At 45.7% G+C, this 25,036-nt stretch overlaps 3 protein-coding genes and 2 non-coding genes across 11 annotated transcripts in view; 3 read left to right on the top strand and 2 right to left on the bottom strand.

Moving 5' to 3' along the window:
• The window catches only part of TRIM66 (tripartite motif containing 66), a 59,798-nt gene extending 51,826 nt beyond the window's left edge, over positions 1–7,972 (bottom strand). Inside the window, exons 1-2 of the mRNA XM_087433254.1 lie at positions 7,675–7,972; positions 5,158–5,353 (exon numbers count right to left, since the gene is read on the bottom strand). Of these exons, the coding sequence (XP_087289380.1) occupies positions 5,158–5,163 (6 nt within the window). The 5' untranslated portion in view covers positions 5,164–5,353; positions 7,675–7,972. The remainder of the gene's footprint in view (positions 1–5,157; positions 5,354–7,674) is intronic.
• Positions 7,973–7,989: 17 nt separating this feature from the next.
• RPL27A (ribosomal protein L27a) lies at positions 7,990–10,927 on the top strand. The gene is made up of 5 exons (XM_004418406.3): positions 7,990–8,007; positions 8,390–8,453; positions 8,878–8,953; positions 9,634–9,808; positions 10,755–10,927. Exons 1-5 carry the CDS (start codon positions 8,005–8,007, stop codon positions 10,881–10,883), a joined length of 447 nt encoding a protein of 148 aa, XP_004418463.1. The 5' UTR covers positions 7,990–8,004; the 3' UTR covers positions 10,884–10,927.
• Positions 9,120–9,249, top strand: LOC147916566 (small nucleolar RNA SNORA3/SNORA45 family). The gene has a single exon (XR_015552836.1). It is a non-coding gene; the product is annotated as a small nucleolar RNA SNORA3/SNORA45 family (small nucleolar RNA).
• On the top strand, positions 10,516–10,646 carry LOC147916565 (small nucleolar RNA SNORA3/SNORA45 family). Its single transcript, XR_015552835.1, has one exon. It is a non-coding gene; the product is annotated as a small nucleolar RNA SNORA3/SNORA45 family (small nucleolar RNA).
• A 6,512-nt stretch (positions 10,928–17,439) lies between the features above and the next one.
• The window catches only part of DENND2B (DENN domain containing 2B), a 152,245-nt gene continuing 144,648 nt past the window's right edge, over positions 17,440–25,036 (bottom strand). For all 7 annotated transcript variants that reach the window (XM_087433250.1, XM_014782781.2, XM_087433253.1 and 4 more), the window contains 6 exons: positions 22,313–22,490; positions 21,971–22,012; positions 20,832–20,943; positions 19,829–20,068; positions 18,869–18,955; positions 17,440–18,231 (listed from right to left, as the gene is read on the bottom strand). In XM_087433250.1, coding sequence (XP_087289376.1) covers positions 18,197–18,231; positions 18,869–18,955; positions 19,829–20,068; positions 20,832–20,943; positions 21,971–22,012; positions 22,313–22,490 — 694 coding nt within the window. In that variant the 3' untranslated portion in view covers positions 17,440–18,196. The remainder of the gene's footprint in view (positions 18,232–18,868; positions 18,956–19,828; positions 20,069–20,831; positions 20,944–21,970; positions 22,013–22,312; positions 22,491–25,036) is intronic.

Raw genomic sequence — 25,036 nt, 5'->3', positions numbered from 1 at the left:
TTAGTGTTTCATTCTGATAAGTTTTTTTTAATTGATGTCTTAATAGTGTATAACATTGTGAAATCTTAGTTGTATGTTATTGTTTGTATGTTATAAACGCCTCCCTTCACCCCTTGTGCCCACCCCCTAATCCCCCTGCCCCTGGTAACCACCACACAGTGCTCTCTGTCCGTGTGTTAGTCGTGTGTTAGTCGATAAGAGTTTTTTAAAGTACAAACATCCTGGATCATCTACATATCCACCATGATGAGATTTTAGGGGCACTGTTAAGAGTTTAGGATCTAGTTCACACCAAGTGGTATTACTTTGTCTCAGGCTAATGAGAAGAGAAAGGGGTGGATTTTATATGTGAATCAGGCATTCTTGCCACATGACGTCTAAATGACACTGCGGCACATGATAATGAATGTCTCACAGTACTTGGAATAGAAAAAGGAGGTGGGGAAATTGGGCCATCATCATTGCTGCATAAGTTTGCCAAACTTAGCCACAACAGGGAGCACCACGTTTAAGCTGTGCTGGCAATTTAGTTTAGCAACACATCATCTGCACATGAAATTAATATTGTTAATTTGATTGTTTTGGTTTTGTATAATTTGTAAACTGTATTCAGTTTTATAATTGTACAAGAGCAAAAGGAGTGTACCTAGTTCTATATTCATATCTATTTAAGAAACAAAACAAAAATCATTCAATTCAAATCTGGAGCTATGTAATTATGCAAATTTGAAAGAACTTTCACTTCTGTCTACAGTCTCTAGGAGCCAAGCCCATTAAAGATGAAGGGTGATGGGGCTGGGAGAGGCCAGGCTGCTTGGGGGCCCAGCAAGATGCCACTACATAAAATAATGGATGGACTTTCACTTCTAATCCATTCTGGGGCTCTAAGGGCAGTTATTCTTCAGAGAGCAGCCACAGTAGCAGCCCTAGTGGAGGAGAGGGCAGTCTCTCTTAGGAGGTTTAAGCGTGGCTGATTAGTCTATGAGAATATCAAACTTTTTGGTCTTAGAACTCCTTTATATTTTTTAATTATTGAGGACCCCAAAGAGATTGTGTTTTCATGAGTTATATCTATTGATACTTACCATATTATAAATTAAAACTGAGATAATTTTAAAATACTAATTCATTAAAAACAATAAACCCATTATATGTCAACACAAATAACATACTTTTTAGGAAAAATTAACTATTTTCATAAAAATAAATTTAGTGAGAAGAGTGACACTGTTTTTCCTTTTTGCAAACCTCATTAATGTCTGGCTTAATACTGAAGACAACTGGATTCCCATATCTGCTTCTGCTGTCAATCTGTTATTTGTTGTTTTGTTTATAGTATATGAAGAAAATCCAGCCTTACATAGCTATACAGTTAGAAAAGATAGGAGTATTTTAATAGCCTTATCAGATAATTATGGATATTCTTCTTTGATACTACACCAAAATTCAACAAGTGGTAGTTTCTTAAAGGTTAGTCATAACGTGGAATCTGAAACTACATTAATGAACTTTTTTTACTCTGTTACATTAAAATCTGCTGGTCTATCTTGCACTTTGCAAGATAGTGCAAAGTGCAAAATTATGCCCTTTTTACCCAGGCATAATTTTATAACACCAAGTACTGGTCATCTGGAAAATATTGGTTTGATGACTTATGCAGATGCTCCAAATATTGACACATTTCATTATACAATAACAAAAAATCACATTCTTTAATATCACCTCTAATCTCATTGGAAAATTCTTTAACTATTAGGAAGTTGTCAAACTCATGGAGGCAGCTATAACTTTACTAGAGTTCTAATTTTTGCTTGAAAACTCAAAGTTTGTCATTGACAGTAAATACTGTCAGTTTTTTTCCTTGAAGTGACAGGCTCACTTCATTTTTGAGAAAATATCTACCAAATTCCCAAGCCTGAACGACCAGTTTGTCTGTCAGCTGTTCTTTCAAGTAAAACTGGTGTTCTACCAAAAAAAAAAAAAGGCTAGTTCAGCTTGTAATTCAAATAGTATCACCAGGGCTGTTCCTCACTTTGATAAGTAGCAGAGGGCTTTTTGCATACTTCCGAAGTCTTCGCACAGAATATTAAAAAGAAGTGTATTCGAGGATTGAGATTTAATAAAATATTTACTATTCTATCATCGACATTCTCAAGTGAAACTGGCTTTTTTCTTTTCTTTTACTGCAAATGTCTGACAGTGAGGAACGCAACGACTTGTACCAGCAGTTTTACACACCATCTTTGGCTTTTGCTTTGGCACCATCAGTACAAATGACGACTCAGTGAAAAGGGCAAATAACACCTTAGTATTGAAGTTATGTGTTGCTTAACGATGGGGATATGTTCTGAGAAATGCATCGCTAGGCAATTTCATTGTCAAGCGAACATCATAGAGTATACTGAAGGCGAACAAAATTTGCCACTCCAAAACATGTCTCTTTAACATGAGGATTATTTTAGGCTGATTATCTTTAAAAAACAAAAGACTTAGAAAGTTTTTCTTGTCACATCCCCCCTTAACTGCCTAAAAGAATTCAGATAAAAAACTTGTCTCAGGAAGCGAGCTATCACCTTAGCATAACATGAACTAGGTGATAGACAGGAAGGAACCTAAAAAAGCCTGTTTGTTGGGCTCCCCTCTGTGTTCTTCTGTTTTTGTGTGGCCAAACACTTGTTTTCCAAACATTTGCTCCTTTTCACCTACCTGTGAATTGCTTTCCTTCCCTTTGAAGTCTCTGACTCTCCCTGGCCCCAATATCTTCTTTTGTCTTTAGCTGAGGATGATATTTAAGGTGAGGGCTTCCGTGATTTTGGCGAGTTACTCAGTTTTCCTGAGTTATTCCCAGGTATACATATTATTAAACTTTTATTTGTTTTTCTCCTGTTAATTTGTCTCATGTCAATTTAATTCTTAGACCAGCAGAAGAACCAAGAAGGGTAGAGGAAAATTTCTTCCTCCCCTACAGTACTTCCATAAACCTAGATGGTAGAGTCTACTACACACCTAGGCAATATGGTACTAATCTTATGGGACCACCATCGCACATGCAGTTGTTATGTGGTGCATGACTGCATACAGACAAGAAAATTATGATTCAAAGAGAATATGCTGTTTGTTCAATATCATTCAGCTAGTAAAAATAGAGGTAGAAAAGGAACACAAGCTTCTATGCTCTGTCCACTAATTTTATCACCTGAAATTAAATTAAAATCCAAATAGTTAAGTCTCTCCTTGTTGTGCTATTGGATAAACTGCCCTCAAAGATCCTAGAATTCCTCTCTTCACATTTTGCTGTTCTGAGTTTAATGGCAGCAGGATTTTCCATCCTAGCTTCCCATGAAGTGCTTCTAGAAATGCATTTGCCGTGTAGTACAATGAGATTTTAAAAAATCTATCCAACACAAAAAGGAAAGACTCCTAGAAATTCCTAATCCTCGAATTAGATTATTTTTACTTTGTGCTGAAGAAAACCCTATGGTCCTGTGGATTTTCCCCTAAATGCCATATTGCCATATATCAAAAACTACTGACGAAAGCAAAAAAACCCTGAGCCTGGTGTAGTTGAAATTGGAAACTACACACGCTGCTGGTGCATAAATTGGTACAATCCATTTGGAAAAAAATATATAGCAACGTAAAATGAATCATAAAAATGTTCATACCCTATAATCCAGCAATCTCACTCCTGGGAATTTATCCTAGACAAGTTATTCAATAGAAGAAGAAAAAACTACATATACACAAATGTTCACTGCATCGTTGTCTCTAATAGCAAAGAACACAATAAGAACAACAAAAAATGAAAACAAAATACACGAGAAAATGGCTTAGTACATTATAGTACATGCTTACGATAAATTACTCTTCAGCTCTTAAAAATAATAATCATGAAGACTTGGTAATGATACAGAAAAATGTCATGGTATTAAAGGAAAAGTAGAATACAAAAGGATTTTTATATTATAATCTTCAGCTTTGCAGATAGCTATGTCTCCATGTAGACAGCCGGAAGGTAATATTCAGAAATAAAACAGCATTGTAGGTATTATGATTTGAAATGTTTATACTTACATTTTTTCAAAATTTTTCTTTCATGTTGTACTGTCTTTTCTATTAAATATAAATTTTTCAATTCTTTCTGAAATAAATTTGGATTTCTGAGTTTTTCTCTAATTCTCACTCAGCAAAGAACTGGCTCTTCCCATCTTAAACTGACAATCCTTTACTTGAAAAACACAAGCAATATAATATTTCCAAATGTCCAAATCTAAAGATGGAGAGGAAGAAAACAAGGCTGGATCCATCCATGTTGTTGTTGCTGTCTGACGGACTGCTGATGAACTCAGGAACCCAGACAGGAGAGTAAAAGAGAGGGACACCAGGGCCCTCTTCAGAGTGGTGGTGTGTTCACAAGGCCATCTGGAGAGTGGCCCGGGGTTCGAAAAAGGTCGGTATCATATTTACCTGCCTCGCCAGGCTGCTGCCTGGTGTCATCCCCCTTCTGCTCATTTCACAGGTATCTTCTGAGGCCCTGACTCTCTGGGGGTGCCCAGATGCCTGAGATGTCACAAGGCCATGCTCTACTTCAGAATAGATATCACAGAGAAGGAAGCTTCTCAGGAGTCATATCCAGGGACATGCCCTGTGTGCCTGATGGGGAGGAACAGGTTACCTAATACCTAATGTCTGGCTGATACTCAACTTTGCAGATATAGAACTCAGCTTTGTTTGCTCTCTCAGAGCTGGCCAACCTAGGGAAACTGATCCACACTGACAATCCCCACATGAGCCTTATGTTGAAGCTACATGATTGCCTTGTGAAGGAAAGGGAGTTGGCTGGAAACCAGAGCCAGAGAAACATCCAGGGCACTCCCCGTACCCTGGAGGTCAAACCACCAATGAGAAGAATGTTAGGTGAGCACAGAACCCAACAGAGTGCTGATGCATTCAGGGAGGACTCCCATCCAGCCAGTGGCCTGAGGGACAGGATGTAGCTCCTCTATAACCAAAGAACCTGGCAAAACTATCCAGAAGCAGTGTCTCATCACCCATAACCCTACCTCCACCCCCTGGATAGTCTTGGTCCTTGCTCCAGGCCCTAGTTACAGGACACCTGATGGTTACTTCTAATTCCCAAAGCTCTGCCCAGCTTACCTTCATTCACAGACCATCTTTTCAAGGGTAGTTTCCAGGTAGCTCAGCTCATCCCTTGTGCACTTACTGGCTAGTTTTGATGTCAAATAGATGATGATCTCTTCTTGGACCTTGCCCCCAATTCTCAAGGCCCCCCTGTCTGCTGGTCACAGGCAATATGTGATTAAGGATTGATGGAGTGATGAAGACCATAATGCTGTGAAGTCAGAAAGGGAATGGTCACTGAGGCAAAATCAGGAGATCTAGAGGGAAAAGACTAAAGGCTAGGCCCTGGCTCTCTATCTTAGCAGCATTGAGGCTCCGGCAAGTCACTCAACCATTTGTGCCTCAATTTTCTCACGCATAAAATGGGGCCGGTAGTGTTGACTTCTCAGGCAGGTGCATTTTGTAAACTGCAAGGTGTATTTGGCTATTGTCACTGTGGACTGGAGTGTTCTATGAAGAAGCAGAACATAAAGTGGGCCTTAAAGGCTGAGGAAGATCCAGGATATCTGGTCAGAAAGAAGGGCACATAAGCCATGAGAAATGGCACGAGCACAGGCAAAAAGGCAGAAGGGACGTACCAAGTTTGGCTGCAGTAGAAAGCTTGTGTGGGGAGAAGCTGAGAAAGATCAGAAAGGCAAATGAGCTATATCCTGTTGGTAACAGGGAGCTACTGAACTTTTTGATCAAGTAAGTGAAAGGATGAAAGTCATGTTTTGGGAAGATTAACCTTGCAGAGGTGTGAAGGATGGAGGGATTGGAGGAGGGTTAGAATGCAGGCAGGGTGATCACAGGAGGGTGTTGAACTTGAGATGAGATATGATGAGGGCCTTAACGAAGGCAGTGGCGAAGGGCTATAGAGGAAGCACATTTGTGAGACAGATATAGAATGAAAGGATACGGTGACAGTGTATCAGAGAAAAAGAAGCCTTGAGGACAATTATCAGGTCTCTGACATCACTAGTTGGACAACAGTGCCACTCACCAAGATACTGAATAAAGGAGAAGGCACCAATGAGCAGGGAAGATTGAAGTCTTCAGATATGTTTATCTAGTTTGTCTGTAGAACGTCCAAGGGATACTAACCAGAAATTAAGCGAATATATGAGTGTGGAGCTCAGCAATAGAGATGTGAATTGAAGTCACCCAAGATGAGTTCACCCAAGAGGACTGTGTACTGTGAAAAGTTAAGAGGGGCAAGGACAGGAGGCTGAAGAACATCAACATCTAAAGGGCAGACAAAGTCAGAAGAACCTGAAAAGAAGACTGAGAAGTAGCCAGAAAGATACGAGGAAGGCAAGAGTTCCCCTAGAAAAAGAAGTCAAAGGGGTAAAGCACAACCGAGAGAACAAGTGGTATGAGGAACTGGAAGAGTGCATCCAATTTGGTGTTTGGTTAACTGATGAGTTTGGTAAGAGCAATTTCATCAAAATAGCGGGGCTGAGAGCTAGACTGCAGTGGATTAAACAAAGAATGGGAAGTGAGCAAATGGACAGGATTTACAGACTACTCTTGGGGAACTTGGCTGTAAAGGAAGGAGCAAAGGCAGTAAACAGAGACAGGGAGAATTTAGGACATTTTAGCTAAAATATATTTTAGCTGGGGAATAGAAGGGACAGAGGCAGAGAAAATAAATACACACACACACACACACACACACACACACGGAAACTGAGGGAATGGGATCTTGAACACTAGTTGAGACAGTGAACACTGGTTGAGACTTAAGACAGGAGGGATGCCTCTTCCATTAGTGAAGAAATGGAGCGGAGGGTAGGTTCATTCATTCACTTAACAATCATTTGTTGAACATATACTGCATGCCAGGAACTGGGAGTGCACAGATAGAAAAAAGTAATTATTGAGACTTTAAGGAATTTGGTCTAGTGGGGAAAACAAATGTGGATCAACAATTATTTGAGCTATGTACTAGATTTTGTGGAGGCACAAGTGGGGGAAGTGAGCAACTATGACTGAGTAGGTCAGAGAAGTTTCACAAAAGAGGAGACACTTGTATCTGGTCCAGGTTGAGCACGGGTTCTCCGGTCCAGGAGAGGAAGGAGTCATGGGCATGTCAAATAGGTTAAGGTGAAAATTAAAACGTGGCGGTTAGAAAATGTACAAGGTTTGGATAAAAAGGACCGTAAAGTAACCAGGCTTATAGGTCCCTGAAGCATAGCAGAGTTCAAACTGAGGACGCGCAGGACGACAGCACAAAGGCAAAAGAGAAAAGAAGGCCGAGCGCCCCCTCAGGAGCGTGGGTCCCGGAGGCTGGTAAAGACATCTAGGTAGGGACTTCAAAGGGACCAGATCGAGACACCGGTGGGCACACTGAGGTCAAACAATGCCTCGTGGCTCCTCACTGCGGCCAAGGGACAAAGAAGCAAGCGCTACCGCCGGGGCCGAGCAGACCACTAAAAACAGAACGAGGGGCGCGGGACTGCTCGGGGCTGGGGCGTTTGGTGAGCAGCTGAGAAATACGGTGCTCTAGGCAGCTTCCTGGGTCAAGACGTCAGGGAAAAGGGCCCGGCCCACCTGGGCCGCCACAGCGTGCACCACAGCGCCCCACGGCCCGGCTCCCACGACAGCTCTCAGCCTCCGAGCCGGAGCGCACGACGGGCTGCACCAGAAAGGCCTCCCGGGCGCCGCCGCCGCCGCCGCCGCCGCCACCTTCGCTGTGAGGGCGACGATAACCCGCAGGAAGAGGAAACCCCGAAGCCCGCAGCCGCGCGAGACCCGAGACACTAAAGAGGCCCCGCCCGAGGCCGGGGCTCCCTGGCCGGAAGTGAGGCGTTGGCTCCGCCCCCGTGATCGATAGCTCGCGAGACTTCGGAAAGGCCTCCCTTTTTCGTCTCGGCCGCCAACATGGTAGGTGTTTCTTCTCGGGTTTCTGCATCATTCCTGGCGCGTGTCGTGAGTTCCACTTGCCTTACACCCAAGCCACCTACCCCCAGCTTTAGCCCGGTGTTTCGGGCCGCGCATGGCCGGCCGCAGGGCTGAGGGGCCGGCGTGGGCCCGGTAGCCTGGGGCCGCGTGTTGGACCCGGGGTTCGGATCTCTGGGACACGCGGGCCGGGGCGTTTGGGCGCCGCCCTCATGAGGCCGCACGGCCCCGGGCCAGTTCGTAACCCCAGCTTTGCTGTACGCGCCACGAGGCAGGTCCCTGACCCCCAGGTCTCCAGGCCCTTCGCAGACTGGCAGGCTTCGCCACCTTCTTTAGGCTTTATCACCAAGCACCTTTTTCCACGCAGCCGTCCAGACTGAGGAAGACCCGGAAACTTCGGGGCCACGTGAGCCACGGCCACGGCCGCATCGGTAAGTGCCGACTTCCCATCCTGGTCGGCCTTGGGCTCTCCCTGCAGGGTCTCAGCTACTTGGAAAGCATGTGGGTAAGAGCTTAGAAGTGGGTAACAGCTTTGTGCGTTCGAGTCGGATTGAATTTGGCCGTTAGCTGTTGGCTTTTTCTTTTTAAGAATTTTCTAGTGCTCCAGTTTTAGAGAATTTCACATCATTTGGGGGTATGAGAATTGAGCAGGGCACAGTATTTAATTGGTTGAAGGCATGGAGTAGTGTGGTAGTGCTGCAAAGAGATGTTTAACTCGGAGTCTTGAAGGAACAGCGATGCTGAAAGAGGTATTGTAGACTGGCAAAGGCACCGAAGCGTGGGGAAATGTTTTTGTGGGAAATACTGAGGGGCTGGAGAAGGCTGTGTTAGCCATGTAGCTTTGTATTCCTGCAGGCAAGCACCGGAAGCACCCGGGAGGCAGGGGTAATGCTGGTGGCCTGCATCATCACAGGATCAACTTTGACAAATAGTGAGTGTTCCTTGGACTGCTTTTACTGACACTGACAATTTTGGAGTTAGGGGCAGAGGGCTGGCTCAGAACATCTTTAATGGGAAGCAAGCCTCTTACTACTCACAGACCTTACGTTTTGCTGGCTTTTACTGAGTTAACACTTGTCGTGACTTGAGAGCTTGTTGTCGAGGCTAGAGTCACGCTTGGGTATCAGCTGTTGCCTTAGTGTGCTAGAGTCCTCGAAGAGTAACTGCTGACCATATTCACTGGCTGTGGCCCTCGTGGCATAGTCAGTCACCAGGTTAGTGACAGGCATCCGATTGACCTATACAACTGTTAGATTTCGCTTATGCCCACAAATTGGGGGATGGTAGTTTAACTATTTGCTTGGAAGACCTCTATTGTAGGACTCTTTTATTTCCAAAAAATGCTGTCAAGTGACCTGAATTCTAGTCTTGGCATTGCCTCTGTCTTAGTGACTTATCCTGGTTTCATGAAATAAGGCCAGTCTTTTCCTTTTGAAAGTCTTTGGTGGCTTTTTAAAAATTTGTTTTATTCAGCAAATGGAGTACCTGCTGTGTCACTGTTCTACACCCATGAACAACTTACACTGTAGTGGGGGGAGATGGACTATAAAGATGATAAACATAGTGTCTTAATGGAGTGAGGTTATTAAAGTGGTTGCCTTCTCCTCCCAGTCACCCAGGTTACTTTGGGAAAGTGGGTATGAGGCATTACCACTTAAAGAGGAACCAGAGCTTCTGCCCAACTGTCAACCTTGATAAACTGTGGACCTTGGTCAGTGAGCAGACACGGGTAAATGCTGCCAAGAACAAGACTGGAGCTGCTCCTATCATTGATGTGGTGCGATCAGTGAGTAAATGAATATTTTTCGCCTTTGTTTGGGTCTTTGCCTCTCAAAACTCTGGGTAAGCTAGTCTGCTTCATCTCCCACTTGAAGTCTATACCCAGTTACCTACCAGACAGTTCCACCTTTTGGTAGAATTTCCACACGTAATTCTCTAGTTCAATTGTGATTAAAGCAAAACATCTGAAGAGTAATCCTTCTACTTCCTCATTCATTCAGTTACTTCATTTTCATTTGAATGTTTTTCCCACTAGTAGTCTTCTCATTCTTACTGTTACTGGCCTGATTGTGCAGATTTGCATTTCTTGCCTGAGCTATTGGTAATATCTTAGCTCAGCTGCCTCTGGTCTCTTTTACACAAGCCTACGTGAGGCACAGCTCTTGACCCTTCCTGTTCCTTACAGAATAAAATCCTAATGTGTTCAGTTGTTGTTTAAGGCCCTACATTATCTGAAGAGCTGCCCTCTCTGCCAAGCATTTTTGTTTATTATTTGGAGTTCTGGTCCTTGTGTCAGCCTTATATCCCATTGCTATGGAGGTAGCTTGAACCCTGAGGGGGCTGTTAGTTAAGTTTTAAATCCCCTTTCCCAGCCTGTTTAACATCTCTTGAGCAATTTTGATGGTCAAGACCTTTTGGAACATTGCTGCAAATGTGGTTTTCCTTTTTTGCTTATTATATAGTAATTGAGTAGGAGAGCGGGATTTATGCTTGCCCGAGACTAGAGTCACATCCTGACACAGCTCTTGTCCTGGTGTGCTAGAGTCCTCGGAGAGAATCTACTGGTCTTGATTCACTGGCGAGGGCAGTCAGTGCCCCCGGTAGTGCCCAGATCAGAAACATGCCCTCCTAGGCTCCTAGGGGGAGTGGGTTGGCAGGCATCTTTTCTCATACCCATCAGGGAGTTGGTACTTGCCATGGTGTATTAAAAACGCTTTTCTCTCTTCTTCTAGGGCTACTACAAAGTTTTGGGAAAGGGAAAGCTCCCCAAGCAGCCTGTCATCGTGAAGGCCAAATTCTTCAGCAGAAGAGCTGAGGAGAAGATTAAGGGTGTTGGGGGGGCCTGTGTCCTGGTAGCTTGAAGCTACATGGAGGGAGATTCATTAAATGCTAGCAAGTGCTTTTCTCTTCTAGTCTGAGTGTAGGTTCTTTGGCACTTCTACCTCTATCTGTACATCAGAAACCCACCTAACAGGTTCTAGGAGTAAGGGTAAGAGGGCCTGGGCTCGTCTGCTAACTCCCCTAAGAGAAGTGTGCAAGAGATGGCACCAACGCTTAGAGGTCTTGGCAGGTTACCTAACTTGAACCTTTACATTTATAAAGTAAGAATGATACCTGTTTATGACATATATATCTTATAGTTGCATTGTATACTTGGAATTTACAATCAGTGCGAGAATGTGCCCTTAATTGTTCCATGAGGCTCAAAAGGGCTGAAGACTCAGTTTTGATGGGACGTGGTCTTCACAGAATTTTGATGGGTCACATGTTAAAGGGGACAGTGATGGGATTGAGGCAGGTCTTTGGGACTTAATTCCTGAATTTAAGGTTTTTCCACCTGGCTCCCTCATCTTGGACCAAACCATTCTAGTTATAACCAAAATCTTGAGATGGGGCCCAGCAGTCTGAATTTTAAACACACCAGGGCTTTTACATATCAAAGTGGTTTGAATTCTAGAGAGCACTTGTCAGGATTTATGGATCACTGTACACAGGAGTCTTAATGCTGATAAAAATATGTCATGAAATGCTTACAGTTTTTCTTCTAGTCTGAAATGTATCCAGTAGAGAAATTTGAGAATCTTAAAGGCTAGAAACTGGCATCAGGTTTTCTAGGGTTTGTTATCTCCTGCAAAACCGTGATGATGACTAATGCTTGCATGCAGATAGGACCCTCATAGATCTCAGGGTAAATTATAATTTGCTACAGTTTTTATAGTGGTTCCCCAAATTTTGAAAATGTTTTGACCCAAAATAAAACTTACAGTCTGGTATAGAACCCTGGCCAAAAAAATAGTTAAGGTAGCACTTAAACCTACTAAAACTATTACAGTCATGGGTCGTTTAATGACAGGGACATGTTCTGAGAAATGCATTAAGTTATTTATTTCATCATTGTGTTAACATCATAGACTGTACTTAACAGAAACCTAGATTGTCCAGTCTACTACACACTAAGTTTGGTGAAGGGTTGTTTCTTTAGAGGATATTGGAGACCATCAGTTATAGGGAGCACGAGGGAGGAAGCTTACTTGATTTGGATAACGGAGAGTTATAAGGTGTCAGGAAGGCTTTACTCAGTTGGACAAACTGATAACTGGGTCATTGGTTTGCATCTTCCATAATGGTGCTAAGGGAGAAGGGGAAAAAGGATGGGTTTTCCCTCAGTGTTTTTTGGAGAGCTTCTAATATGGAAGCTGAGGCTTCAGATGGTCAGTAGTTGATAAAGAATTAAGAGACTACATTTAATTTGATTTAATGGCATTTCATTGATTCTGACTAGACACTGAAGGTACAGAAATATATAAATACTGTGTCTTAAGATTCAGATGGTGTTTGAAATTTAGATCCAAACCCAACAGCTGTGTGACTTATACTTAGTCCAATTTTCTCATCTTTAACATTTAGGTGAAGGTGTCTACTTGAGGATTAAGTAAAATGGAAAAAGCATTTATTAAACCTTTTTGTTTGACCCTTACTAACTGTTATGTAATGTGAACTATTATGGAAGCAGACAGGTCGACCTCCTTGGTGTGATTCAGTCAATGGGAAAGTGGTTAAAGCAGAGGGAAGAGCAAAACATGCATTTAGGAAACCAATTTGGAAAGGTTAGGTAAATAGGGGGAGGTGTTATGCGGGAGATGGGCCTAGAGAGCGATTACTCGGTAACCAGGCTGTAGTTTAGGGACTGGGCCACTGCCAGCCTGGAGGCAGGACCAAGAAAATGGGAATGAGAACAGAAAAGGGATAGGATTCAGAAGAAATAATGGACAGGACTTGATTACTGACTGGAGTGGGGCTGACAGCAAAATGGTTAAGCCTGTAAGGGTTGAGTTTAGGGGAAGATGGATGATCACTCATCCCTTAATGACCAGCTTCTTCCCCAGGAATTGATTGGTGGCACCCTGTGGTAGCATAACTGTCCAGAAACAGATTGGGGTTGGATGAGATAATACTCATCCCAATCCTATATGGTGGTGCAGATGGACATGCTAAATGTGAAAGTCACTAGTACAGCCATTCTAAATAGAATTGACGCCCCAGGTACCATGCCATCCCATATCCTAGCTTGTGATGTATTTTCAGCTGCCTTGGTCCCAGCTTGTTCACTCACCGGTATGACAGCTAATAGCTGAGCTGATGCTCTGACTGATTGCTCTCTAGGTGGTACTATTGCCAGAGGAAGCTGGGTGACTGGAGAAAAGCCAAACGTTCATGTCCCAAATAAATGAAGGACACTGACCTACTAGATGGATCATTTGTTTTATGGGACCAATGGCAAATGATATGTTTTGATTTTCAGTCGAGAGTAAAAGGTACCACTGCTGAGATAACAAAACATAGTCAATGCACAGAAAACTTCATGTGACTGCCAAGCATTGACTAGCCTGTGCTGTAGACACAGAGGCCCATACTGCCACTCTAGTCGCCAGTAAGTAGACAGGGTTAATGAAGTCCTCTCATATTCGGGGGAACAGAGCTTTATCATATGCCCCACTAACTCAGTGGCCTTAACTTTTTGTTCATGTACCTTTTAAAATGTGAAAAATGGTATCATCTAGCACATTAGTTTGACAGCCAAATGTTCTATAAGCTTGCATTGCTAAGGATACAATTTCTGGCTTAATGTGCTTTAAATATATTTTCATCCAAATCTTGGTGCTGCAACTGTAATTTCCGATTTATGGGAAATGTCTGCCACATAATTTGCAAAATCAGTTCTCATTGTCCAAATCGGCTAAATCGGATTTAAAATAAACATTCCTATTCGATGGCTAGCCCAAGAGCAGCCAGCCCCTGGGAATGAAAACAAGCAGAAGGCACGCACCACCGGCGGAGGATGTGCAGCGCCCGCCTACCCTAGAAGGTGGGAGGCTATGCGGGTTCCGGCGGCTGGAGGCCTGTATAGCCTAGCACTCCCACAGCCACCCTCGGTATATGACGCCCGCTGCCTCTCAGCTCGTCTCCACCCCCGAGAGTCACTTCCGGAGGGCGTGAGGTTCCAGTTCCGGGGTCACCTTGACCTCTCCCCAACACCCTCGTCCTACGGCCGGAAGCACTATCGGAGCCGGCTCCAGCTCTCGGCCCAGCCATTTCCGGCAGGGGGCGGGGCCGGCGCGCGGAAATACTTTCCCGGGCGAGGCGGGAGGTTTAATTCGGCCCCGATTCCCGTGCGGCGTGGGCCCCTTCAGAGCGAAGGTCTCCGCCACCCTTGCAGCACTCCAGATCACGTTCTGGCTGCGCTTGAGAACAGGAGGCGTGGTCTTTATATACACTTTCAAGATGGGAATTTCCAAACCTCTCAAAATTAACTTTGTTTCAGTTGTCAAAAAGAATGAGCGCCAATTATGTTCAAGGCACCTTGGGCTAAAAAAAATGCCTGTACACAGATGGAAATGTTCTGGAAGAACATAAAACAGAGAAGGGATTTCTTCATGAGTTTGGGGCCGTGAGGGAGATGATGAAGGTTTTGGTACAGTTTGAGTTTCTTGCTTAGCCAAATGCATGTTACTTGCATATTAAAAGGCAATATAAATGGACAAAAAATAGAGTTACCAGTAACTTGCCAGTGCTGGAAAGTAATATTTTCTCTTGTTCTAGAGTTTTGATGACCTTTTAGACTCACCCCCACACCTCCATAAGCAAATAAATTTAAGATGTTTTGGAACGCATACCACCACATTGTCTGGCTCTAGAAACTAATTTTCTATATCACTCTTAGTAACAATATAGGTTAAAGTGTATGTTTCATTTCCAGCTCTATTTTAAGCCCAATTTTTGTTTTACTGTCATTCCCACTTTTTTTTTTAATATCCTGTCTATGTACCCTGATAAATAAGTCATTTTCTGTACAAGGTAGGTTACAAGTCTACATGTGAAATAAAGGGTATTGTTAACAAAAATTTAACTGAGCTGTGATTATAATTAGAATTATTTTCTTGGGGCCCTATTCCACAGACCATCCAATGTGAACCAGATTTGGAATAATACTGCTTTCCCTGGGCACGCCTTCAAAATAATGCCTTTAAAAAGCCTAGACTCCTCATTTCAGCACTACAGTTTGCCAGAGCACAGTTACTTACAGAAAAGAGCATTTAGAAAGATGTGATGGGGCAGCCCGCCCTGCCCTAAAAGTTATCAGACTGATTACAGGAGAAAACCCAGGGCCTTTCTTAGCTCCAGAATAGAGGAGGGCTGACAGCCCACGGGCACTGGGACTTTTGCTAGTGGAGACACTGCATTGCCCCTCAGCAGTTGCCCCAGGGTTGTCAGGCACTGTTTAAGGACACTTGTTCTCAATGGTAGCAATACCGTCCTCTAGGGGGCATTTTGGAAATGTCTGGGGGCATTTTTTGTCACTATCATGGAGAAGCAACCAGGGATTTTAGATGTCCTGCAATGTATGGGTTGATTTAAACGACAGAGAAAAAAATCTAGCTTAGAACCTAACTCCATTTTACACATAATCAAAAAGTTCTGTTTTGTTTTAGTTTTCATATGCTTCTCAGTTTTCCAGGATTCCAAATAATGTTTAAGTCAGGGGAAGCTCATACTGTATTTTGTTCAGAATGTTACCAAAAACTGTTCATTTCAGAAACCTCTCTTACCCATGGTAACAACCTACTCAGTAGAATCTGAGTTGCTAATACAACACACTTTTATCTGTCTGCATGTGTAGCATTGCATTCACAGTAATTCTACATACAGGCATAAGCATCTGACTTCATTGTATCTTCTAGTATAGCTCTGCCCAAGTATTTACATATTTAAATACATGTTATTTTATAACAAAATACTTTCCTTTTATTTCTCCCCTTTTATATTACAGTTAAAATGTGTTTAGGTAGGTTATATTATCTATATATTTCATTTCAGGATAGTAAAGGGGAGAGTTACAGTATTTGCTATAGAAAAGGAGAGTGCTGGATCTGATAGGGTTGAGAACCATCTGCTTAGGGGTCCAGAGATCATGTGAAAGCAGAACTTGGAAAGAAGCCCTGAACACTTTTTGTCAACCCCAGACCAGGCCCCCTGGACACACCCTCCTCTACCTTCCTCATAAGACTCTGTGCCTTGCCCATAGCAGTCACTGCAGGGGCCCTTGCAACCCATTCCAAGCCATTATGTGCCAGCATCAGTTTTCTGAATTGGGAAGAGAGCTGTGGCCATAGCAGGAGGAAGGAATCCCTAGGGTTAATCTTAGGTATCTTAAGATTTTAAAGATACATAAAAGTTTCAAATTTTACAAAAAAAGAATTGATACCAATATATCTTGCGGTCTGATCACACGTCTGAGAATTCTTTAGAGCGACATTAGAAAAGAGAGGGAGAGGAAAGGAGAAAGAAATAGCATTTTTTGGAAACTATATTATTTTATTATTAAGGAATCCACTTCTGTGACTGTCATGAAGCCCAGGCTGTGTTAACAGTGACGAGTTCTGGAGGTAACTACACCTGGTTATAACCACTGTCTTTTCTCTACCTCAACTGAAAACCCAGACCTATGAGGCTTCAATCCCTGCCCTCCTATTCCTGGAAGACGCCAAAGCCAACTATGTAGGAGGAGTTTTCAGAGAACACGACTTTGTCTTCCCAGAAGACAAATCCTTTACTTTGCTTTATGAGGCAGATAGCAACCCCAAACCAAAGACAGGTTGGGACCTGCGCAGGCCTCAATGCAGATGGGGAAAAAGGAGGGAGGGGAATTCAGGATGTGATAGTCTCCTGTTTAAGAAGGCTAGGTTAGAAGAACAGGAAAACATTACTCCACGGTTCAAATCTGGCCAGACCCAAACCCAATACCAAGGAAGAGAGTTGCAACTTAATGCCTCATCTTGGGAATTTTCAAGGTCTCTGCTCTTTGAAGGTCTTTCCCACCCTGCTTCTCTCTCTCCTTGTTCTTCCATAGAATGTAGCAGAACTTTCTGTATTCAAACCTAGGGTTCCAACAAAAAAAACTGTTTACAGAGTGACATGGAAGAGCTATAGGCAATGGGCCAGGGCTATGAGCGAGCCCTGGGTTGGCCTTAGCTGGGCTTCATTCCACCATTGTCAGGATACCCAATGATGTCTTAAGGGCTTCATACTGAACAGGAAAATGTTGAGATTCACCTAATAGTGGAGCCAAAGGGCAATGAGCGTTCTTTCCATCGCTGGAGACACTTAGATAGAGTCTGAAAGGCTGGCTACTGGAAAGGGCAAGCTGAGCTAGAACAATGACTTAGGTATCTTCTAACTCTAAGACCAGTCATATAACTCAAGCCAGAGAACTTGATTTCAGGGGAGGCCAGTGACCCACACTGAAGCTAAACTCTTAATCAAGTACTCAATTCCCTGCATGATGGTGTTTCATCCCTGACTGGCCTATCTCAACCCATCTCCCAGGAGAAATAACTCTAGATAACGAAGCCAAGGAACTCATGGGGCTTTGGGCCCAGACAACTGTACACTGTTTATTGAGAACACCCGTAGATGGTGGGAAGGAGGGATGCCCTGTACCGCATCATGGCCACCACTGACTGGGAGCCGGGCCTGGAGAGCACTGGCAGAGCTGGGGGGTGGGCTTCCCATGACTCACTGACCATCACAAAGGTGGGAGGAACAAGAGAAGGCCAGGCCCAAGAGCCTGGTACCATGCCGTAAATGGGGATTAATTGGCTTTTGCCTTTCAAAAACAGGGTTAGGGGAGGGGGACTACTAGAAAAAAATAGAAACTCTAAGATTAAAAAAAAAATCATCCTCCTGTACACAACAAGACAGCATCTGCTCTCCAGGGCCCGAGACTGGCAGCAGGGGCCTCAGGCAGGCAGGCCAGGAGCCTCCAGGGGAAGATCAGTGGTTCGGCTGAGACAGTCAGCTGCACATAATTGGCCAGTCACCAGCACCCAGCAAAACTTCATCCATGCTCGGGCAGGCAGGAAAGCACCCGGCCCCTTGGGAATATACAAATATTTACCAGATTCTCTTTGCTTGTTACAAAAACAGATAAGAAAGCTTACAGCAGATTATTTACAAACAGTATCCTGGGATATCGTGAAGGCAGAGGTGGGCTGGCTTGGAGGGTGGGGTCTGTGGGGGCAGAGCAGCCACAGCAGCCCAGAGGGTCCCAAGGCTGGGCCCCCTCTCCAGGCTCCAAGCTCTGCAAGGCACTGGACTCCATTACTGGGAACGGGGCTTAATTCTTCTTGTGGAGAAACTTCATTTTGTTGCCTGTGGGCCAGAGAGGGCAAAAATGAGAATGTTTCAGGAGCATCTCTTCCAACAGCCCTAACCCTCTCAGCGGGAGAGAAAGTATTAGAAAGACTGGATTTCAGCTGTGATAGATCTGATCCAGGCCAGTGAAAACACCAGAGCTCTAATTAGGGCACTGGTATTAATCACCATGTGGCTTTAGGTAAGCCACTTAACTTCTTTGGCCTCAATTTCCTTTTAAACTGAGACATGCTATGATTCTGTGATTGAACTGGCTGAGCTCTTTGAAGGGGGTGGAGGTTTTCAGAGAAGGCCACTCTGGCACTGCTACTTTTGAAGACCCCTTATGGCCTAGAGGAAAGCTCACTGGCCCTAACGGCCCTAGTATCCACTCGGGAAGGAGTGCACCCCAAAAGACCTGACTTACGTGAGGAATCTGTGGTTTCTCTTGGTTCTGCAGTTTGGTAAATGCTGTGCTAAATTATGCCCTTGGAGCACTGGGCTGGGAACCTCTTCACCAAGAATCTCTTCCTGTTCTGTCCATAGCCCCAGTATAAATACCCACCGGCACTGGTTTAGAGTAGTTTGGGGTACAGATCCCCCAGCCCAACCCTTCTTGCCGAACATCTGTCTCATCAGTGACAAGGCTACTTACCCAAACCTCGGAGAAACTTATTCATTCCACTCTGCTCAGTGTCTGGGAGTTCCTCTAAATACTGCTCCACTCGCTGCTCAAACAGGCCTAGGGAAGAGGAGAAACAGGAACAGGGAAGAGAACAGTCACTGGAGAAAGGGAAAGTGGGCCTACTTGAGGGGGACCATGGGGCACAGATCCCAGAAAGGGAAACCAAGGATTTGCGATTATAATCTAGAGGAGCATCTTACAATTCAGACTGGCTCATCTCACTGTGCTCACTGCTGACAGCAGTAGGCCCTCGATACCTCGTGCCCTGGGGCACGTCCCTAAGCTGTATCATGTCAGAGATGCCACTCCTCATTTCAGAGCTGCCCCTGGGTGGACACCTTCTCTAGTTCCTTTTAGACCACTCTACCACGTTGTTTCAAAAAGCTCTGTTAGACTAAATGCACAATATTAGTGGACAGAATAATAGCCCTGAGGTTAGACAGAAAGATCTTGATGAGATGCAAAAGCCCTAGAGTGAGCACAGCTGATGAAAAAACCAGAGATTAAGATGATCTTCCGCTCTGAATGCAGACTGCCACCAACCTAAGACAAAGAGCTAGTTCAATTCTCTTCAAGAGCCTTCCCAACCCCTGGATTCTCAGAACCCCCTAAATTGCTCAGTCGGGTCTTATTCTCTGAATAAGTAGGGCATCTGAGAAGGAGATGGGCACCCAATGGCGTGCTGCTGTTGGTGGAGATGAGCCACATGGCTCCAGCCTGTGCACAGCCTTCTGAAGGCATTTACTGGGACAGGAGGAGAAGAAAGCGCCCTTGGAAATTTCTATCAGAAGAAAAGGGATATCAGGAGGCCAGGCCCTAGCCAATACCCAAGAGCTTCCATCATAGTGCCTAGCTTTTCAGCCCTCCTGGTAGCAGAAAAGTTAGAGAAGGGGGCCCATCGCCCCCAACCCCAAGCTCTTCTGGCCTTACCCTTTGCCCGACACTTTCTTAGCTCTCTGTCTTGGATGAAGCCAGCAAACATCTGAGACTCCATAAAAACCTCAAGAAAACGGCGGATGCTCTTGGAAGCCACAGACTTGCGGAAGGCCTCTCGCTGAAAGGCTCTCTCCCCCTTCTCACTCTGGGTCAGGAAGAGGGAGTAGTGCCCAACAGTCTCCACAAAGAACCGGATAAACACCTCCGACACCAGCCCATTGAGGGTATTACATTCTGAAAGAGAAAAGAAAATCTTTGAAGTTGAAGTCAACAGCCTGCAATCTCCAACCTGCAACTTCAACCTCCAGCTAGTGTTGTGTTCCTCTCCTCAACAAAACTTCCAGCCAGAACCACTTATCTGTTCTTGAAAATTTCTCTCTTGTGCTCCTGGGCTTGTAACTAGCCCATGAACCAGGAGGTCAGAAAATGCTCTGAACATGGTAGCTGGCAAATCCTTGATAGATAAATGAGAGTGGAAATCAGACCAGAGGACCACTTTCCCTACACCCTGCACCCCTGGTGGTTTTCCTGGCTTCACAAAAGTTCCCTCTACCTCTTGCAGTAGTTCAAGGCAGGCCCCGAGAAGGAGGAATAACTAGCTTCCTGTCAGCAGGAAGAGTCTTTGTGGTTGCCACATGTCTTTGGGTTTTCCTTCCCAAACCTCCTGAGGTAGAGAAGAATTAGAGGGAAGAGGGCAGCTTTGTAGCCTGGGCCACCCTAGAAGCAGCCTCAATGTTATGTTTTGAACTCCCTCTTGATAAAATACCACAATACTTCTTCCCCTCAGACCCACTCAAGCCCATAACTTCCCAAACCCCACTGGTAGTGAGGTTAGAGAATTCTAGGCTAGAATGAGACCAAGGTCTTATACCTGGAACCTCATCCACCAGAAGGGTCTAGTGCATAGAAACAGGGTCCCAGCCCCATAAGGCCCAGACTCAAGAGCAAAGGGAATCTGAGACCAGAGATGATTTTGCCCAGGGCAGGCTTCACTCACCATCATCGGAGTCGCTGTCAGAGTCCTGGGAGATCAGTTCGTTCTTCCTCTCTAGAGCCTGCTCCAGAGCTGCCTGTAACTTCCTAGGTAACAACGTGTCCTCATCATCCATCTGCAGGAGAAGGAACATATGCAGTGATGACAACCATAGCTGATGCTAACGGAGCACTTACTATGAGCCAGGCCCTGTCTGTGGAGCTTAAACATATAATCTCATTTAATTCTCCCAATAACTCTGACACTATTATCAACCTCATTTTAAGATGAGAAGCTGAGGCTCAGAGAGAGGTTAAGAAACTCGTCCAAGGTCACACAGATAAAAAGTGGTGGGGCCAGTGGCATTCACTGCCCACTGTGTCCAGGACCAGCAGGAGGTTCCTCACCCAGTACCCTGATGAAGTCTCCCCAATTCCTCCATCTTCAGCTCCAGGTGGGCAGCAGAGTTTGGCTTGGGGCAGGCAGACTGTGGCCCAGCCTGTATCTCAGGTATGAGGTTAGACTGTCTGTCTTGCCTCTACACTCTTGTTCAGTGCCCATACCTTGATGCCTTATACCCAGGAGTCGTAGCTCTGTCAGTGGTGTGCAACAGACTATACATTCCCAGAGGGTACCGCACTGGGTTGTGCTCCTTTGTCGAGAACAAAGAGGATTTCCATGACTAACAAAGGCTTTTCGAAGTTGACAACAATGACTGCAAACCTTTATATTCCATAGCATTCTATGCATCATGTGTAATCCCCCAGCAACATTTCAAGGCAGGTGTTACCACCATGCCTGTTTTAGAGATGAGAACTCTGGCTCAGAGAAGTTCAGAGGCCTGTCCAAGATTGCATAGCTCAAAGTGGCAGAGCCCAGAGGTCAAGTCTTCGGACTTCCAGGCCATGTTCTTCACACTCCCACACTGCATTCCAGAAGCTGATGATGCCAACCAGAAAGGCAGATCCTGCTGAAGTCAAGACTTCTCAGATCAGCTTCTCCCCCCTCTTGTCTATTCTGTGAATATGGAACCCAGAGAGCTCAACAAACAGGCTGTGAGAGTAGTGTGTGTGACAGTGTTGGTTGCTCTGGAGGCTCATCCAACAAGCACCCACCCTAGGGCAGGCCACGTACTGCGTCCCGCTCTTACCCCCTGCTCTTACCTGTCGGATGAATCGGTCAGATCCGAGATTCACCATCAGTGCCTGAGAAAAAGAGTCATTAATGGCAGTGATTCCAGGTATGAATCCCTGCTATGCCCTCCCCAGGCCTCCAGACCTCGCAATTCCCAGGGTCAGATAAGAGGAATAACTCCAGCCAGGGACAGACCTCCCAGGGAGAAAGAATAAGAGCTGGGTAGAGAGGCCCAGAGGCCACAAATAAGAAGGTCCCAGCAGCCTTTCTCCCTTCCCATCCCCCTCTGCCCTTTCCTCCTGCTGGTTTCTGTTCCATCTGTCCCTGCCTTCCTCCACCCTTCTCCCCAGCTGGTTCCCCAGGCAGCCTACCTCCTCCACAGGCAGCTCCTTCAGTTTGGGGAGGGAGCTGGAGAGCAAGCCAACCAGGAAGGGGGTGGGACAGCAGACGATGTCAATCATGGAGGCCGGGAGGACAGGAATGAAGGTGTGCTGCCAGGAGAAGGGGTAGAGCAAGGCCACCACAGCATGGGAGCAGCTGGACAGGGTACTGGTAGACAGAGACAAAGCACCTGAGCCCAGGCCCAGCACTTTCTGGAAAGGGTAGTTAGAGCCTGCTGAGGGTTCAAGACATCCTTTTATGTTAAACCTCCCAGTGCAACAAAAATGCTGATGAGGCTCAGGCCTGGGTCTGACCCTGCAGACTGGGGAAGCCCCCACATTCCCACTGCTCAGGGCCTCAAGAATACTGGGACCACTCTCTTTGGTGGTCTCTACCTAGAAATAGCCAGGAAGGTATGTAGCAACACACAAAAGACTCACATACACCCCCCACCAAAGGCAACCCAAATGCACAGGCAGGCCTGACTTAGTGTGGGAGTATCTGCTCTGGCCAGAGAAGACAAAGGTAAGCTGAGTAGGAGCTGATTACACATACTGTGTAAGAGCTGGAAGGCCCTGAAGAGGTCATCTGATGAATCCTGCATTTTACAGCCGGGACCATGGATACCCAGGGTCAGTTTGGTCATAAGTGGCTGACCTGGGACACAGCCAGTTTTCCTGTCTCCCAGCACAGCGTTACTTCTGCTGCTCTGCCCTCTATCCATTCCTTCCTCTCCTTAATTGGAAAAAGTGGTCTGACCACTGACTGAGGTGAGAAAGCTGGCATCATTCTTATCAAGCTGAAAAAGGTGCCCATTCCTGTCTTTCCTCTCAGGCTCCAAAAAATAGCCACGGGTCTCAGTGGGGTCATCCCTCTCTTGGCCTAGAGGGGGCTCCAGGCCTCCAAACCCAGCAGCACTACAGGGCTGGCTGTCCAAGCAGAAGGACCAATGGGAGACAGGGAGGAAATCCCTGGGGTGCTCAAGGGCACAGAAGGGAGTACACACTCCCTGCATGTGCCGAGGGCTGGTGCAGGGCACCAGTGAACACAGGAGACACACCTGGCCTGAACTAGCCCCATTCGTCAGGAGGAGAGTCAAAGGCCCTCCTCTACGGACCACACTACAGACGAGGAGTCAGAGGCCACAGTCAAGTTCATTTTCACGCTTGACTTTCCCGTCCTGTCCCTCCACATCTATTGTCCCACCTATTAGCCCTGGGATCTGATGATCAGCCCCAGCAGGGATTCTCACTATTTCATGACTAAAGCCCCACCAGTCAGAGAACATGGTTCTGATTCCTGACAGAAACAAACCCCCTTTCCTAGAAGGACCTCTGGATGTTCACAAATGTTCTGTCAGCCAGTGCCTTGCATGGCTGTCCTGCCACCCTATGGACACCTAAAATACTGCTGGGCCTTGAGGCAGAGACAGGTGTCCTAGTCCTGACAGCCCTTTCCCTGGGGACAGCAGCTCCCACACCTTGAGGAGAGCCATCTGAAAAAGATTTGGAAAAGGGCTGTCTCAGTGTCAAGGGACACACTGATCTCCACAATATCCTCCAATGTGACTGGGGCGTGGGAGGCAGAAGGCTTTGTACAACCCCTAGGGCTGATCACTGCAGAGCCTGTGTGTACACACACACACACCCCTGCCCCACATACCCAGACATCAGAACTGGGCCAGAGGGACACAGGACTTGTGGAAAACCTAAAACGTGAGCAATAGAACATGAGCTGGCTGACCCCAGTCCAAGCGTGTGTGCCATCACTGGGCTGCCTACTCTGCCCTCTCCAGTCAGAGGCAGATCTTGAGCAGGGAGAACATCTTTTCTAAGGCCCAAGATTGGCAGAACTTGAGTGCTGAGGCAGGCCAAGAACAGGGTCCTGAGGTATTTTCCTCCCAGAATGGTCCTGGAATGTGCTCAGAGGCAGTTGCAGACACAGGAAACAATAGCTGTATTCATAGCCCTATTGAAGCTGGGCTAAGGGTGGGGATGGCAAAGATGAGGCTCTGCCCTGAGTGAGGGAATGGAACCTTCAGGGTCCAGGCTCTGTTAAAGGCACCAAGGTCTGGCCAGACCAGAGCCTCACAGCTGGGTAGCCAGGGGCTTTGCTGGCAGACAGAGAACGTGGATGGCAGAGAGGCAGCAGACAGGGGCACCGTGGAGCTGCCATACCTGGCCAGTTCCAGCTGCCAGGCTCAGTCCCTTCATGAGGGCCTTATGGCCCCATGAAATACATAGAACTGTGGGATACAGAAACACTGAGGCTGGAATGGAAAGTGAGCATGGGCAATTTTCATTTCTAAACCTGGCACTCTCTGCAAAAAGTTAGCAGCTCTGGTTTTTCTTCCTTCTTCCTTCTCCTGGGCTGAAGGTGGGCCTGGGTTCCTGCCTCAGTGCCCTATAAGGGCATTTGGGAGTCCATTTCTTTTGTTCCCCTCACTACCCCCTCATACATACAGAAAGAAATACCCTAGGGATCCTGGGCTTATTGAGGGACATACTAGAAAGACGATTTTTCTTTTCTACCCCTCATATCAGCACCTGGCATATGGTATGGCACACAGCATGTAGCTTAATAAGTGTAATTCCACCACTCTAGAGAAACCACTGCTTCCTGTGATGGATTCTTTGACCAAAAAATATACAATCTGTTGCCAAGATCTCATCCTCTCCCTGCCTGGCCCATCACTCAGAAATATGCTTTGCTAT

This window comes from Ceratotherium simum, chromosome 7 (assembly GCF_057802395.1).
Source record: "Ceratotherium simum simum isolate JZ-2026a chromosome 7, ASM5780239v1, whole genome shotgun sequence".
Taxonomy (NCBI): Eukaryota; Metazoa; Chordata; class Mammalia; order Perissodactyla; family Rhinocerotidae; genus Ceratotherium; species Ceratotherium simum.
The sequence above is the reverse complement of the archived record's forward strand: the minus strand, read 5'-3'. Positions and strand labels throughout refer to the sequence as shown.

Coding starts and splice junctions, on each gene's coding strand:
- RPL27A (XM_004418406.3), top strand. Junction 8,954..9,633: donor AGGATCAACTTTGACAAATA/GTGAGTGTTCCT, acceptor TTCTCCTCCCAG/TCACCCAGGTTACTTTGGGA. Junction 9,809..10,754: donor TCATTGATGTGGTGCGATCA/GTGAGTAAATGA, acceptor CTCTTCTTCTAG/GGCTACTACAAAGTTTTGGG.